This window comes from Cebus imitator, unplaced genomic scaffold (genome assembly GCF_001604975.1).
Source record: "Cebus imitator isolate Cc_AM_T3 unplaced genomic scaffold, Cebus_imitator-1.0 Scaffold163, whole genome shotgun sequence".
Taxonomy (NCBI): Eukaryota; Metazoa; Chordata; class Mammalia; order Primates; family Cebidae; genus Cebus; species Cebus imitator.
Window position 1 is genome coordinate 443233 of NW_016107478.1, and position 12822 is coordinate 456054.

The 12822-nt window shown below is 37.6% G+C and overlaps 1 protein-coding gene across 2 annotated transcripts in view; it reads right to left on the minus strand.

Moving 5' to 3' along the window:
* USP24 (ubiquitin specific peptidase 24) overlaps nt 1-12822 on the minus strand; it is a 161143-nt gene that overhangs the window by 61900 nt on the left and 86421 nt on the right. For both annotated transcript variants that reach the window (XM_017543984.2, XM_037744054.1), the window contains exons 25-32: nt 11944-12010; nt 11609-11719; nt 10813-10911; nt 10520-10693; nt 6593-6678; nt 6340-6433; nt 4455-4610; nt 1382-1479 (exon numbers count right to left, since the gene is read on the minus strand). In XM_017543984.2, coding sequence (XP_017399473.1) covers nt 1382-1479; nt 4455-4610; nt 6340-6433; nt 6593-6678; nt 10520-10693; nt 10813-10911; nt 11609-11719; nt 11944-12010 — 885 coding nt within the window. The remainder of the gene's footprint in view (nt 1-1381; nt 1480-4454; nt 4611-6339; nt 6434-6592; nt 6679-10519; nt 10694-10812; nt 10912-11608; nt 11720-11943; nt 12011-12822) is intronic.

Below are 12822 nucleotides of genomic sequence, written 5' to 3' on the forward strand. Positions count from 1 at the left end.
TCTCTCTCTGTGTTTATTTCCCATACTGACTAATGACTCACATTCCCCCACTCTACCAAGCTAGAAACCACAGGGCCATTTTATAAATGTCCCCACCCTCTACCTAACTAGTCATAAATGTCATTCTGTCATTGTCCTTCATCTCCTCTCTGGATACTGTCAGCTCTCAGTCTTCCTCTTCTCCAGTCTCTCCCATTTCCCTTCGTCCTCTTCAGTGCTGCCAGAGTAACTGTTCCAGGTAATTCTTGGCTTAGAAACTGCCTGTTTTTCCATGGACTACAAGACAATGCTCATATTCCCCAATGAAACCCTTCTTGACATGTTTCTCTCCATCCTTTGCTTGAACTTCACCAGGCAACTTAGGTTCCCAAGACAGGTGATACATCTTCATGCTCTCACTCTCCCCTCCCTCCATCCCAACTTAGAGTACCCTTTCCCTCCTTATTTACCCAGAGTATTTCTAGGTAAAGAATTTCCCAATTCCCAGCTCAATGGTCATTTTCTGTGAATCATTTCATAACCTTACGACTCTAAGCAAATCCAACCAATTTAACCACTACTTTCTCGCCCCCCTCCTCCCCACAAGCACTTTTTATATGCATGCTTTAATATCTCTCTTTTTTTTTTTTTTTGAGATAGGGTCTTGTTCTGTTGCCAGAGTAGAGTGCAGTGGTGCAATCACGGCTCACTGCAACCTCTACTTCCCTGGCTCAAGTGATTCTCCCACCTCAGCGTCCCAAGTAGCTGGAACTATAGGTGCATGTCATCACACTCAGCTTTTTTTTTAAAAAAATTTTTAGTAGACATGAAGTCTCACTGTGTTGCCCAGGACAGTCTCAAACTCTTGGGCTCAAGCGATCCTCCGGCCTCAGCCCCTCAAAGTGTTGAGATTACAGGCATGAATCGCCATGCCTCGCTCATTTTAACACTTAAAATATACCTAATGGTGTGTTACAACAAACCTAGCTGTTTGTTATTCTTTGTTAAACCATCAGCTGCCTCTCAAAGGCAGAGAGAATATCTAATTTATCTTTGCATCCCCGGCACTAATACCTTGCACAAAATGGATATACAGGGATCAAATTCACCTTATTTCAAACTGACATGAGACACAAAAGAAAACAGATACAGCCTCCTTGCTTCTACTCTTCTTGAGAATTTCCCCCTCTACCACAGGGGAAACAGACATGCTTCCATACATTTTTCAAATAATCAGAAGTTATAACAAATTAAAATACTCTAAAGGACTGAAACATCATTCCTTCTTATTACAACTCTCGCAATGAGTCACATAATACCTTGTAGGAATAAGCAAGACTTTGCAAGGGAAATTAATGAAAACAACCATATTCATTTTTGGCAACTACACTGAAACTCTAACCTCAAACCGCCAGCTTTGAGGAAGTTTTCACAGAAGGATTTGGCACAGCTTCTGGCCATGTCATCATCAGCTGTTGGCATGAGTTTGGAGCTTAGAACCTAGGAAATAGATAAGCACAATTATTCATCAACACATTTTCAGCAGAAATTACTCCTTTACTAAATAAAACATTCGGACAACTTGAGTTAGAATCTCTTTAAATGCTGCATACTGTTTTTCCCCTAGAAATATATGGAAGCTGGTGTTTCACAATAAAATAATCACATCTTCCCTATTCTATTTACTTTGGAAGAAAAATCTTTCTGTTCTAGAGAAAGCTGCTATCTATGCTCTTTTCATGAAACTGGCAAAAATCAAAATCTCAGGCCCTCAAGCTTAGATAAGAACAGATAATTTCATGTGATGTGCTAGATATGTTCTTTAGAAAGATATAAACCAAAGTTTTATAAAATAGCCCACATATTAAAAATGCAAAATGAGTTCCCCAATAATAACTCTAACTCCTATTTATTGAACATCTACATGTACCAAGCATATGTATTTTTCTTTGTAGGTGAGAGAACTGAGACCTGAAAGGTTAGGTAGGTAAAGTGACTGCCCACCCAAGGGCACATGGCTAGAATTCAAATCCAGATGCAACTCATTCTAACACTCATTCCCTTCTATGATGCCGCAAGACCTACCTAAAGTGGAGTTCAACTGAATATTTTGGTTGGGCAGAATTTCACATAAATAACCAATCTTTAAGGCAAGTGTACAAATCTAGTTCACATTCTAGTTTTACCTAGCTGAGAGATCTCAGGCATACAATGTTCCCTTTTGCCCTAGTTTTCTCATCACTAAATGAGCACAGTAATTACCTTTACAGGAAGATTGATGGATTAAATACTACAGCACAAGCTTTAAGGTGCTTAGTATAAGCATCAGCACAAAACAAATAGTAAACAAGTGCTTATTTAGTTATGATATAATAATAAAAACTCCTATTGCCTCAGTCTTAAACTAGATGTAGTTCAAGATCACTTTCTATTCTAAAAAAAAAATCTGCTTCTATGAATCCATGAGTTTTATGAGTTTAGAACTTAATGTGGGATTTTGTTAAAGATGCCTTCCTTCTAGGTTGCTCTTGGAGAAACAGGCCAACCAACCTGGGATAATGAGCATTACATGGTAGAAAAGGAATCTGTGCTCTTCTAAAGCCTTGAAGCATATATAGCTCTTCGTCTATATGTACACCCCGACCCCACCCTCCTCATGCTTAATGGACAACGATTTAATGAATTGACAGGTTTCTTCAAAGAAATGGAAATATCCACTTTGAAGCTTCCTAGCAGGTAAACAAAAGTTAATAAACAAATTGCAAAGAAATTAAACCTTTTCACTGACAGCAAAATAAAAGCTTTTGGGAGGGTTAGGTTTCCAAATATTTTATGCATCTAAAGCAAAACACAAAATATCAAAGGAATTCACACTTACTGAGAAGTCCTAAAATGATACTGGAAGTATTTTACTACTACAGTGCTATGGCTCAAAGATAATGGAATTTAGATAGTTGATGGCAAGCTATGCTCATTGTTGGACCATTCTGTTTTTCTAGGCACTATCAAATGTGGGGGTTAATAATTACACCTGAACTTTTTGGAGATAATCTTTCAAAAGCAAATGACAGATATGTCAGGAATCACAAGATGCAAATTCTACAGGCTTAAATTGGCTAAAAATTCCTAAGCAATTTTCTGTTTTGGAATACAGTATGTATTTTATTTTTTGACATCTGTTTATTAAACAGGGTGGACACTAAGCTAGTATTTTCATTTTGAATAAGCCTCCTCAGTATGCACCACAACCTAAAATATAATCTAAATAGAAAGCACTTTGGTATTCCATGCTGTTTTTACAACTTAATACTACACTGAATGCTACTACATTTCATAAAGTTAATTCTTAAACACAACAATGACTCAACCTTGAACATGGTTTCCATGCTGAATACTGCATATATTTTTAAATGTCCACATTAAATAAGGACATGCATAATTTTAAAAATGTTTGCTAAATATTTTTTCCTTTTTAGCCCAAGCTGTCTTTTTATGAGAACAATTAAGGCTAATATGAAATGTTATCACATCTTGAAGCAACAAGATGTTACTTGTATGAAAAGTTACCACATCATATAAGCATCAAATGGAGTGGCAAAATGAATTACTATAATTATATGCTCCAAATTAGGTTGTCACATGAAATGAAACGTGGGAAAAATGCAGGTACCCTCTCAAAAATTTGGCTTTTGTGTACTTAAGATACATGATATAATAATTAAGGTTGCTTAGGCACTGATATGGATTCTTTGGAGCCTGAATATAACTTTCTAAAACAAAGCAAAATTATTCAGGGCTTTATTTTCTTCAGACCAAAAGTGGTATGAGGGTCTGACCTATTATTCTCCAAGAGCAGAAGTGATTCCAGTTGGTTACTTTCCCATAGTGCTTTGTTTACACTCAGCCATCCAGATTCAGTATATACAGCTTCCGTATGTCTTACTCATAAGATCTTGGAGTGAGTATCTTGTCTTTTCAACTCTGTTCCCTTTACCACCATGACTTGTAGACAGTAAACAATTAGTAAATGTTTAGTGAACTAAATGTATTAGTTTAAAGCTTCTTTTGAGGAGGCTAATTACAACAGTCCCCTGAAATTCATATTTTGGAAGTGAAGACATAGTGAGAAGGTACCGTCTATGAACTGGAAGGCCAGCCCACACCAGACACCGGATCTGCTAGTGCCTCAATGCTGGACTCCCCAGCCACTCCAGCTATGAGAAATAAATGCTTGCAGTTTAAGCCACCCAGGCTATGGTGATTTGTTATAGAAGACCAAATGGGCTAAGGCAGTAATAAAAATAAACTTTTGCATATTCAAAGGCAAAAAAGTTTCCATTTATTATCTATTTCTTAAGACTAATTTTCAACCAATCATCATGTAACAGAAACCTATTTACTTATTTCTGACATCTGAAGGCATGAACCTAAAAATCCAAACAGACTTGTCAATGAAAAGGATTTAGGTTTCTTACTTCTAAGTTGTAGAGCACTCTGAAGGTAGACATTCCCGGGGCAAAAGATCGAAAAAGACTTTCTAAAATTGAACTGGCACTTGGCTGATGCTGTTGCTTTGATGATAGGGATGGAGATTTTGAGGATTGAGAACTTGATTCAGACAGCAATGTTTTCTAAGTTTAAGAGAATAAAAAATGACATAAACTTTTTAAAATGACAAATTAAAGAGAAATTGATCTTCGTACATGTTCTAATATTCCTTTCCTCTTTAATATAAGCCACACCAATGATATTTTCTTTCTTTTTTTTAAAAAATATATATTTTATTGCGTTTTAGGTTTTGGGGTACATGTGAAGAACATGCAAGATTGCTGCATAGGTACATACATGGCAATGTGGTTTGCTGCCTTCCTCCCCATCACCTATATCTGATATTTCTCCCCATGTTATCCCTCTCCAGCTCCCCACTCCCCGCTGTCCCTCCCCTAGTTCTCCCCCACAGACCCCAATGTGTGATGCTCCCCTCCCTGTGTCCATGTGTTCTCATTGTTCAACACCCGCCTATGAGTGAGAACATGTGGTGTTTGATTTTCTATTCTTGTGTCAGTTTGCTGAGAATGATAGTTTCCAGGTTCATCCATGTCCCTACAAAGGACACAAACTCATCGTTTTTTTATGGCTGCATAGTATTCCATGCATACCAATGATATTTTCTAAAAATTAACTTCATAAAACCACATAACTCTGTAACTACTGAAACATCAGACCATCATACAAATTCTAAATTTTCAATAAGATTGAAATACTACATGAATGCTTTTGAGTATGTATTCTAAGCAAATACATGCTCATTTTAATTTGCTTCTGTGTTTAAAATTTGTATCTCTAAATACTGATAAAATTACAAGACTGCTAAAGTGGTAGACTTGAAAAATTTGTTAAGCTAATACTAGTGATATATTTTATAATTACATCAGTTTTCTTTTCCTTCAAATTAATGTATAAGCAATAAATGACATGACTGAGCTGATCTAAATTTCTACCACTAAAATATAAAATATATAGTTCTAACAACTTTTTCTACATGAATTTATTCTCAGAACTTAAACAATATTATAGATAAGACACAATTTCAATATATAGATAAATCTCTTAAGGAACACATTCTAACAATCAACAAAAATGAACTTTAAATATCAAGTGAAAAAATTAAATGATAATCCATTTATATAAGCAACTCAGACATATGCAACAATCAGATTCAAAGGGGCATCATAACTAATGAAAAACTTCTCAACTGAAACAGAACTAGAGTCTGATCTGGGACAAGTAACTTCATCTCTCTGAGCTTTGGTTTCCTAATATATAACATGAGGAGGTGGAAAGGTAGATGACATTAAAGGCTCTTCCAGTTCTAAAACTTGATGTCATTATTGACTTTATATAGATACTTTAAGTTCTGATTTCCATTTATGGAAAAGGTATTTCTCTTTCTTTTTTGAGACAGAGTCTTGATTTGTTGCCTAGGCTGGAGTACAGTGTATAATCTTGGTTCACTGCAGCCTTGACCTCCTGGGTTCAAGCTATACTACTACTTCAGCCTCCTGAGTAGCTGGGACTACAGGTATGTGCCATCACACCAGCTAATTTTTTTTTATTTGTAGAGATGGGGTCTCTCTACACTGCCTAGGCTGATCTTCAACTCTGGGGCTCAAGTCATCCTCCCACCTTTGCCTCCCAAAGTGTTGGGATTATGGGCATGAGCCACTGTACTGGGCTGGCAAAGGTGTTTTTCAAAAGAAGAAAAAATCTTATAGGAAAGATGATATCATAGGACATCAGTCACTGAATTGTGATATAAAATTGCCATGTTAGTTAAATAACTAGCAAAGATACTCATACCTTTCTTCCTAAAGAATCAAGTTGATCAAGGGCTTCCTGAATGGCTGGATCAGTGGGTATCAAGAGCAGGAGCTTCCGTACTCGTAGAGTTATCCTGAAGTTTTTCAAAGATCAATTTTTTTCACATAAGCCATAGTTTAATAGCAAAGTCCATTAGTATGTAATATAAAGTAAAATGCATTTCAAGTGAAAAGTTACTTGGCTCCCTAATGTTAGTAACTTTATGCCAAGTCTCACAAATATTTATATTTACCTTGGCTCTTCCAGATTGGCGAGCTGATAAAGCATGTCAAATACGTTACATACGAGAGCCATCACTACACCAGGGAGGGATTTCTCCTGATGGAAAAAAGCAAAATAGAAATTCAAATTTACAAAAGAATGTTCTCCTTTCCTAATCAAACTTACAAACAATAAAAACACTAGTTCTGAAAGGCTGGTAAATGTAAAGCTTGAGAGAAGCACAGTGCTCGTCTGTACTGAAGAACACCACGTGGGAACATACTAGATGAGGGATCGCTACCTTCTGGTGTGTATTACTTGCTCTCCCTCCTCCTGGCCACCTGCTAGTGAAGGGACTAAGGCACCAAAAAGCAGGCACAGTAGAAGAGAGGTAAAGCAGAGGGGATGTGCAATTAATATAACAGAGAGCAGACACTGCTGAGCTAATCACCGCTTGCCTGCAGAGAACAGGGTGAGTGATATGAAAAGTAGTGTATTTATGTATCTACATTCACACACAATAGATATATGTAATTTAAGTTGAGAAAAAGAAGTTACCATGTTTTTTCCCTAAAGATCAGAAAAGACAAAATGGGTGTAACTGCACAAAAGAAATTCAGACATGATTAAAATACTATTTTCTGGTTATAAGGAGTAAGAAATCAGACATCACACAATGTATTTACAAGTGGAAAGATTTTTTTTATCAACACGCACTCAAGTGGAAAGATTTTTAATAAATTCAGAATAAATATGAGACAGTTAAAAATTATTAAACTTGAAGATGCTATGTACACTGTTTTTGTTGTTATTTAGCTGCGATAATACCATTCTGAGTGTGATTTCTTTTTAAAATTCTTGTTATATATGAAATATAATGAAAAAAAAAAATTGAGATGGAGGTCTACGTTGGCCAGGTTGGTCTTGAGCTTCTGGCTTCCAGCAATCCTTCTGACTTGGTCTCCCAAACTGCTAGGATTACAGGCATCAGCCACCACACTCAGCCTTGAAATACAGTTAACTTTGAGACAACCACACAATATCAACACAGGTTGAGTATCCTTAATTCAAAAATCGGAAATGTGAAATTCTCCAAAATCAGAAACTTTCTAAGTGCCAACATGACACCTTAAGTGGAAAATTCCAGGCCTGACTTCATGTGACTGATCTCTGTCAAAGTCTGGTTTCACGCACAAAATTATTTAAGATGTTGTAGAAAATCACCTTCAGGTTATGTATATAAGGTATATATGAAACATAAATAAATTTAGTGTTTGGATTTGGGTCCCATCCCCAAGATATCTCATTGTGTATACACAAATATTCTAAAATCCTAAGTACAACCCAACTAGAGTTCTTTGATATCTCTAGTAAAGTTTACGCTCTGTAAATCAAAAAGATGTAGTCAGCTGAGTGCAGTGGCTCACAAGGTCAGGAGATTGAGATCATCCCGGCTAACACAGTGAAACCTCATCTCTACTAAAAATTAAAAAAATTAGCTGGGCATGGTGGCGGGCACCTGTAGTCCCAGCTACTCAGGAGGGCTGAGGCAGGAGAATCACTTGAACCCGGGAGGCAGAGGTTGTAGTGAACTAAGATTGTGCCATTGCACTCCAGCCTGGGCAACAGAGTGAGACTCCATATCAAAGAAAAAAAAGATGCAGTCACACAAGGTCTTATGTTTGGAATTAAAGGAATATATATATAATAACCTTGGGGGGAAAAACACTATATGTCTTTTAAATACCTTTGCTTTATATAACAGTCTTATGTAGCTTTGTACCCCTGGAGTCCTGACACAAAGAGGTACAAAATAAACTAATTCATGAAGTCATTCAAATACTGACTGAGTACCTATCATGTTCTAGGTGCTGTTTTAGGTGTTGAGGATGCAGCAGTGAACAAAACAGAAGAAAATCTGCCCTCATGGAGCTTATATTTTATTGGGGGAGAGAGACAAACAAGATAAATAAAATGTATAGTATGCTAAAGAAAAAATAAAGTAGGGAAAGGAAATAAAAAGAAATATAGGAATGGGAAAGAGGCTGAAAATCTAGACAAGACTGTCAAAGAAGGCTTGCTGAGAAGGCAGCATGTGAGTAGAAGCTGAAGAAAGTGAGAGTGAGCCACCTCCATATCAGGAAAGAACAGTTTAGGCACAGGGAACAGATCGTACTGTTTCAGGACCAACGTGGAGGCCAGTGCAGCTGGAATGAAGAGAGGGGCAGCTCATAGGAGACAACCTCAGAGCGGCTATGCGGGGCACATTAGGAAGGTCCTGAAGGTCCCAGTAAAGGCTGGCTCTTATTCTGAGTGAGACAGGAGCCACTGGAGCTGAGGAGTGGCACAATCTGACTTATGTTTAGTAAGATCCTGGGCCGCTGGGTGCCCTGTAGAGAAGGGACTGAACTGGTGTAAGGGCAGAAACTGTGAGACCAGTTAGGGCACTACGGAAACATGCCCGGTGAGGCATGGTGATTGCCTAGACTGGGTGCAAGCTGTGGTTGTAGAGAAGAGTAGCTGGATTCTCGATGTATTCTGAAGGTGGATTCAAGGATTTGAATGATGGACATGGCTGTGAAAGAAGGAACCCAAGATTCTGGCCTGAGCCAACTAGAATATTGAAGATGCCATCATTTGAGATACGGCAAGATTGTGGGAAGAAGAGATTTGGGATGGGATTGAGGTAGTGGGAAAAAAGGTATGAGGAGCTCAATTTGGGATAAATTAGGATTAGGCTGCTTAGTAGACACTTGAGATGTTAAGTGGATAGATCCATTTATTTGAACTTCAGCGTAAAGCTAAAACTGGCAGTTAGCAATGTATAAACAATATGCAGAGATTGGAGACTGGATGAGATCATTAAGGGGATGACTGTAGATAGAGGAGAGGTCCAAATATTAGACCTATACATACTTTGTTCAGAATCTCCATTCTAGGTTTTGTACGGGCCACGACATATAAATTGTTAGACTCTGGTGTGATTCAGGACTACTCCTGTTTATATTCTGAAGTGGTCAGAAATTGTTACCTAAGGCTCAGTCAATGAAAGAAACTATTCAAAGACTAGTTTTAGATTATTATCTTCTTAATCCTTTCTGGAAATCATGATTCCAAAGGTCCAAAAGGGAGGTGTTGTCTTAGTAACTGCAAGAATTTAAAACTAACACAAACTTAGGAGTTTGAATCAAGCATAAATTTAGTATTAAAATATAACGTAAAATGGCTCTCCTAAATGCTAAATCAACATTATACTTCATTGAGAGAATACAGGGTCTAGAATGGGCTGTAAGCTCATTCCCATTTTGGGTATAGAGATCAGGGAGATGAGGAGAAACAGGCAAATGAGACAAAACAAAAACAAACAATAACAACAATAAAAAACCAGGCAGAGAGGCAGGTCTTGAAAGCCAAGTGAAGAGTGTTCCAAGGTAAAGTGATCACACGTATTAGCTTCAATGAAACGTCAAGAAGATGAGGACTAAGAGGTGGAGGTGACAGACTAACTTGAAAAGATCTTATCAAGAGAGGACGGCAACAGAAAAACTGGAAACAAGTTTAGACAACTCTTTCCAGGAGCTGTGCTGATTTGGGAAGGAGAATGGGGCAGTAACTGACAGTGGAAGTTCAGTGAAGAGTTTTTTTTTTTTTTTTTGAGATGGAAGAAATAACATGCTTGAACAATAATGGGAATGACACAGTAGAGAAGAAAAAAAAAACTAATGAATCAATGAAGAGAGAGATGCATGAGAGGACAGTGAGTGACCAGGCAGAATCATTCAGTGATTGATTCGGAAGACTGGTAAATTATTATCTTCTTCTCAGCTGAATCCCAGCATTTGTTACACAATTTGGAAGAGTCAAAACTTGTCTGAGAGAAAAGGAAGCCCATATGGCCACATAAAAAGACAGTGATTGTTAAGTTCTCATTTTTAAATTGCAATTGATCACCCAGTACCTGCTCCATGGCATATGAAGAACTAAAGGCCCCACTGCTGTTGCTGCTGGAGCTGGTTGAAGAATCTGCTGAGCTCCCAGATGGGGTCCCGCTGCCAGAAGTCTTCACTGTAAGGATTTGTTCATCAGAAAATCCCAGTTGGTGGAGTAGCTTTTGATCTTTATTCACTGTCAGCTGCAAAAAGTGGTTTCTTAATTATTGAGAGGGAAAGGAAGAGGAAATTATTCATATCAAGCTAGATGTTTATATGATAATCTGTTTATTATTCATAAAAACTGCTTATTTAAACCTACCAGGCTATCATTTGTAAATATCTGTATATTATCCACAGGAGAGCACAACTGCTTGGCTATTTTCCACCGGACACTCCCTATGGTTTCATTACTGTGAGCCTGCAAAATAAAATCAAACATGTTGTGAGAGAATTCATTTATTTATTCATTTAAACAACTGTGACTGAGCATCTACTAGGTACTGAGAGCTGTTCTAGAAGCTGGGAACACAGCAGAGAACCTAAAGACAAGAATCTCTGCCCTCATGAGGCTTCCCTTCTGCTATAATTAAATGTTCCATTCCACACTCCACCTCCTCCCCATCATGTGTGGAATGAGACCACAAGCCCTTCTTCCACTGCAGTGTTGTCCACTCTTTGCCTTTCTCTGACACCAGTCACCTTGTTTGCCTTTGTACCTGCTGCTCCCTTTGCCTGGAATGTTCTCCCAAGTAAGCATCATTTAACCTGTCAATTTACTCAAGTTTCTGCTCAAATGTCACCACCTCAAAGAGATCTTCCCTGTCTACCTTTACCTAAAATATTCTGTGCACTCCCATCACCCTCTTATCACTCTCCTCACCACTGTACCCTGCTTTACTCTTATTTGTTCTTTATAATACTTATCACCACCTGACATTATATAGTATTTATTTATGTTTCTGCCTGTACCCCACAGTTTCATTTCAGGTCTTTATTCTACATCTGTTTGCAAACAGTCTTTAGATTGATTATTCATGCAGCTATCTCAATCAAGACTGCTTTATGAAAATAACAAGACAACATAAAAATGACTACAGATCTTAACGTAAACCTACCTCGACCGTGAAGGTATCTTTGGTAGACTCATAGGTAACATTAAGAGTTAAAAGATGTCCATGAAATGAGGCACCATGAGGTAGAATAGTTCGTGGAACAGAGTAAAAATCCTTAAAAAATATATAAGTCAAATCAGATAGACAGCACCACTGATAAACACATCAAAAATACATACCTATGTATATATGATAAATATAAGATGCTTTTTTAAGAAAAGAGAGGCTAGCTGGGTGTGGTAGTGTGTGCTAAACTTCCAGTTCTAGGAAGGATGAGGTGGGAGGATTGCTTGAGCCCAGCCTAAGCAACACGTCTTAAAAAACAAGAAGTGGCTTACCTCTATAGTGATCACATAGCGCTCTGCCAGAAGCAGCAATCTCTCAATTATTACAAGTTTAGTGGATCTATGGATTAACCAAAAAAAAAAAAAAAAAATAAAAGAATAATTACACTGAAAAATTAAAACAAAAAAAAAAAAAAAAAAAAAAAAAAGTTTTAAAATGTATTTGAAGTGAATTACTGATCTGAGCTCAATTCTAGTCTGTTTCACCAAAACCACAATAACAGAACAGTAACAGTTAAAATTCAGTCAAAGACTGAAATTTGCGAATATTAAACTTCCCTTTTACCCAATGGGGAGGTGGTTCCACCAGCTCACAGCTGTAGCACACAGATGGAATAAGGGAGAAGCCTTTACCTCCCATGTTTCCTTTCCTTTTCTTTCTTCTATTTCTTTAAACAGTTACTCCATAAATGGAGGACCTGGGTTTCTAGGCCTATCTGTCCATTAATCCATTAAGAATGAAATCAGTGAGTTTGACTCTCATTAGTCTTACATAACTAAAATATGACATACAATTTTGCAGACACATGAAATCTGACAAAGCTCTGAAATGCCTGAGAATTAGAAGACAAATACAAACAAGTAAGTATAACACAAACAAAAGTTGTTATCCGAAAATGAGATCTGAGGTCTCTTTCGGTTGAAGACTTATGAAATCTTACTTAACATCTGAAATAATCAGACTGCAATATTTGGCAGCTTATACAGTCACAGCCCCATGCTTTATTAAAGAGAACACTCCTGTAGTCCCAGCTACTCGGGAGGCTGAGGTGGGAGAATTGCCTGAACCCAGGAGGTGGAGGCTGTGGTGAGCTGAGATTGTGCCATTGTACTCCAGCCTGGGTAACAAGAGCGAAGCTCCGTCTCAAAAAA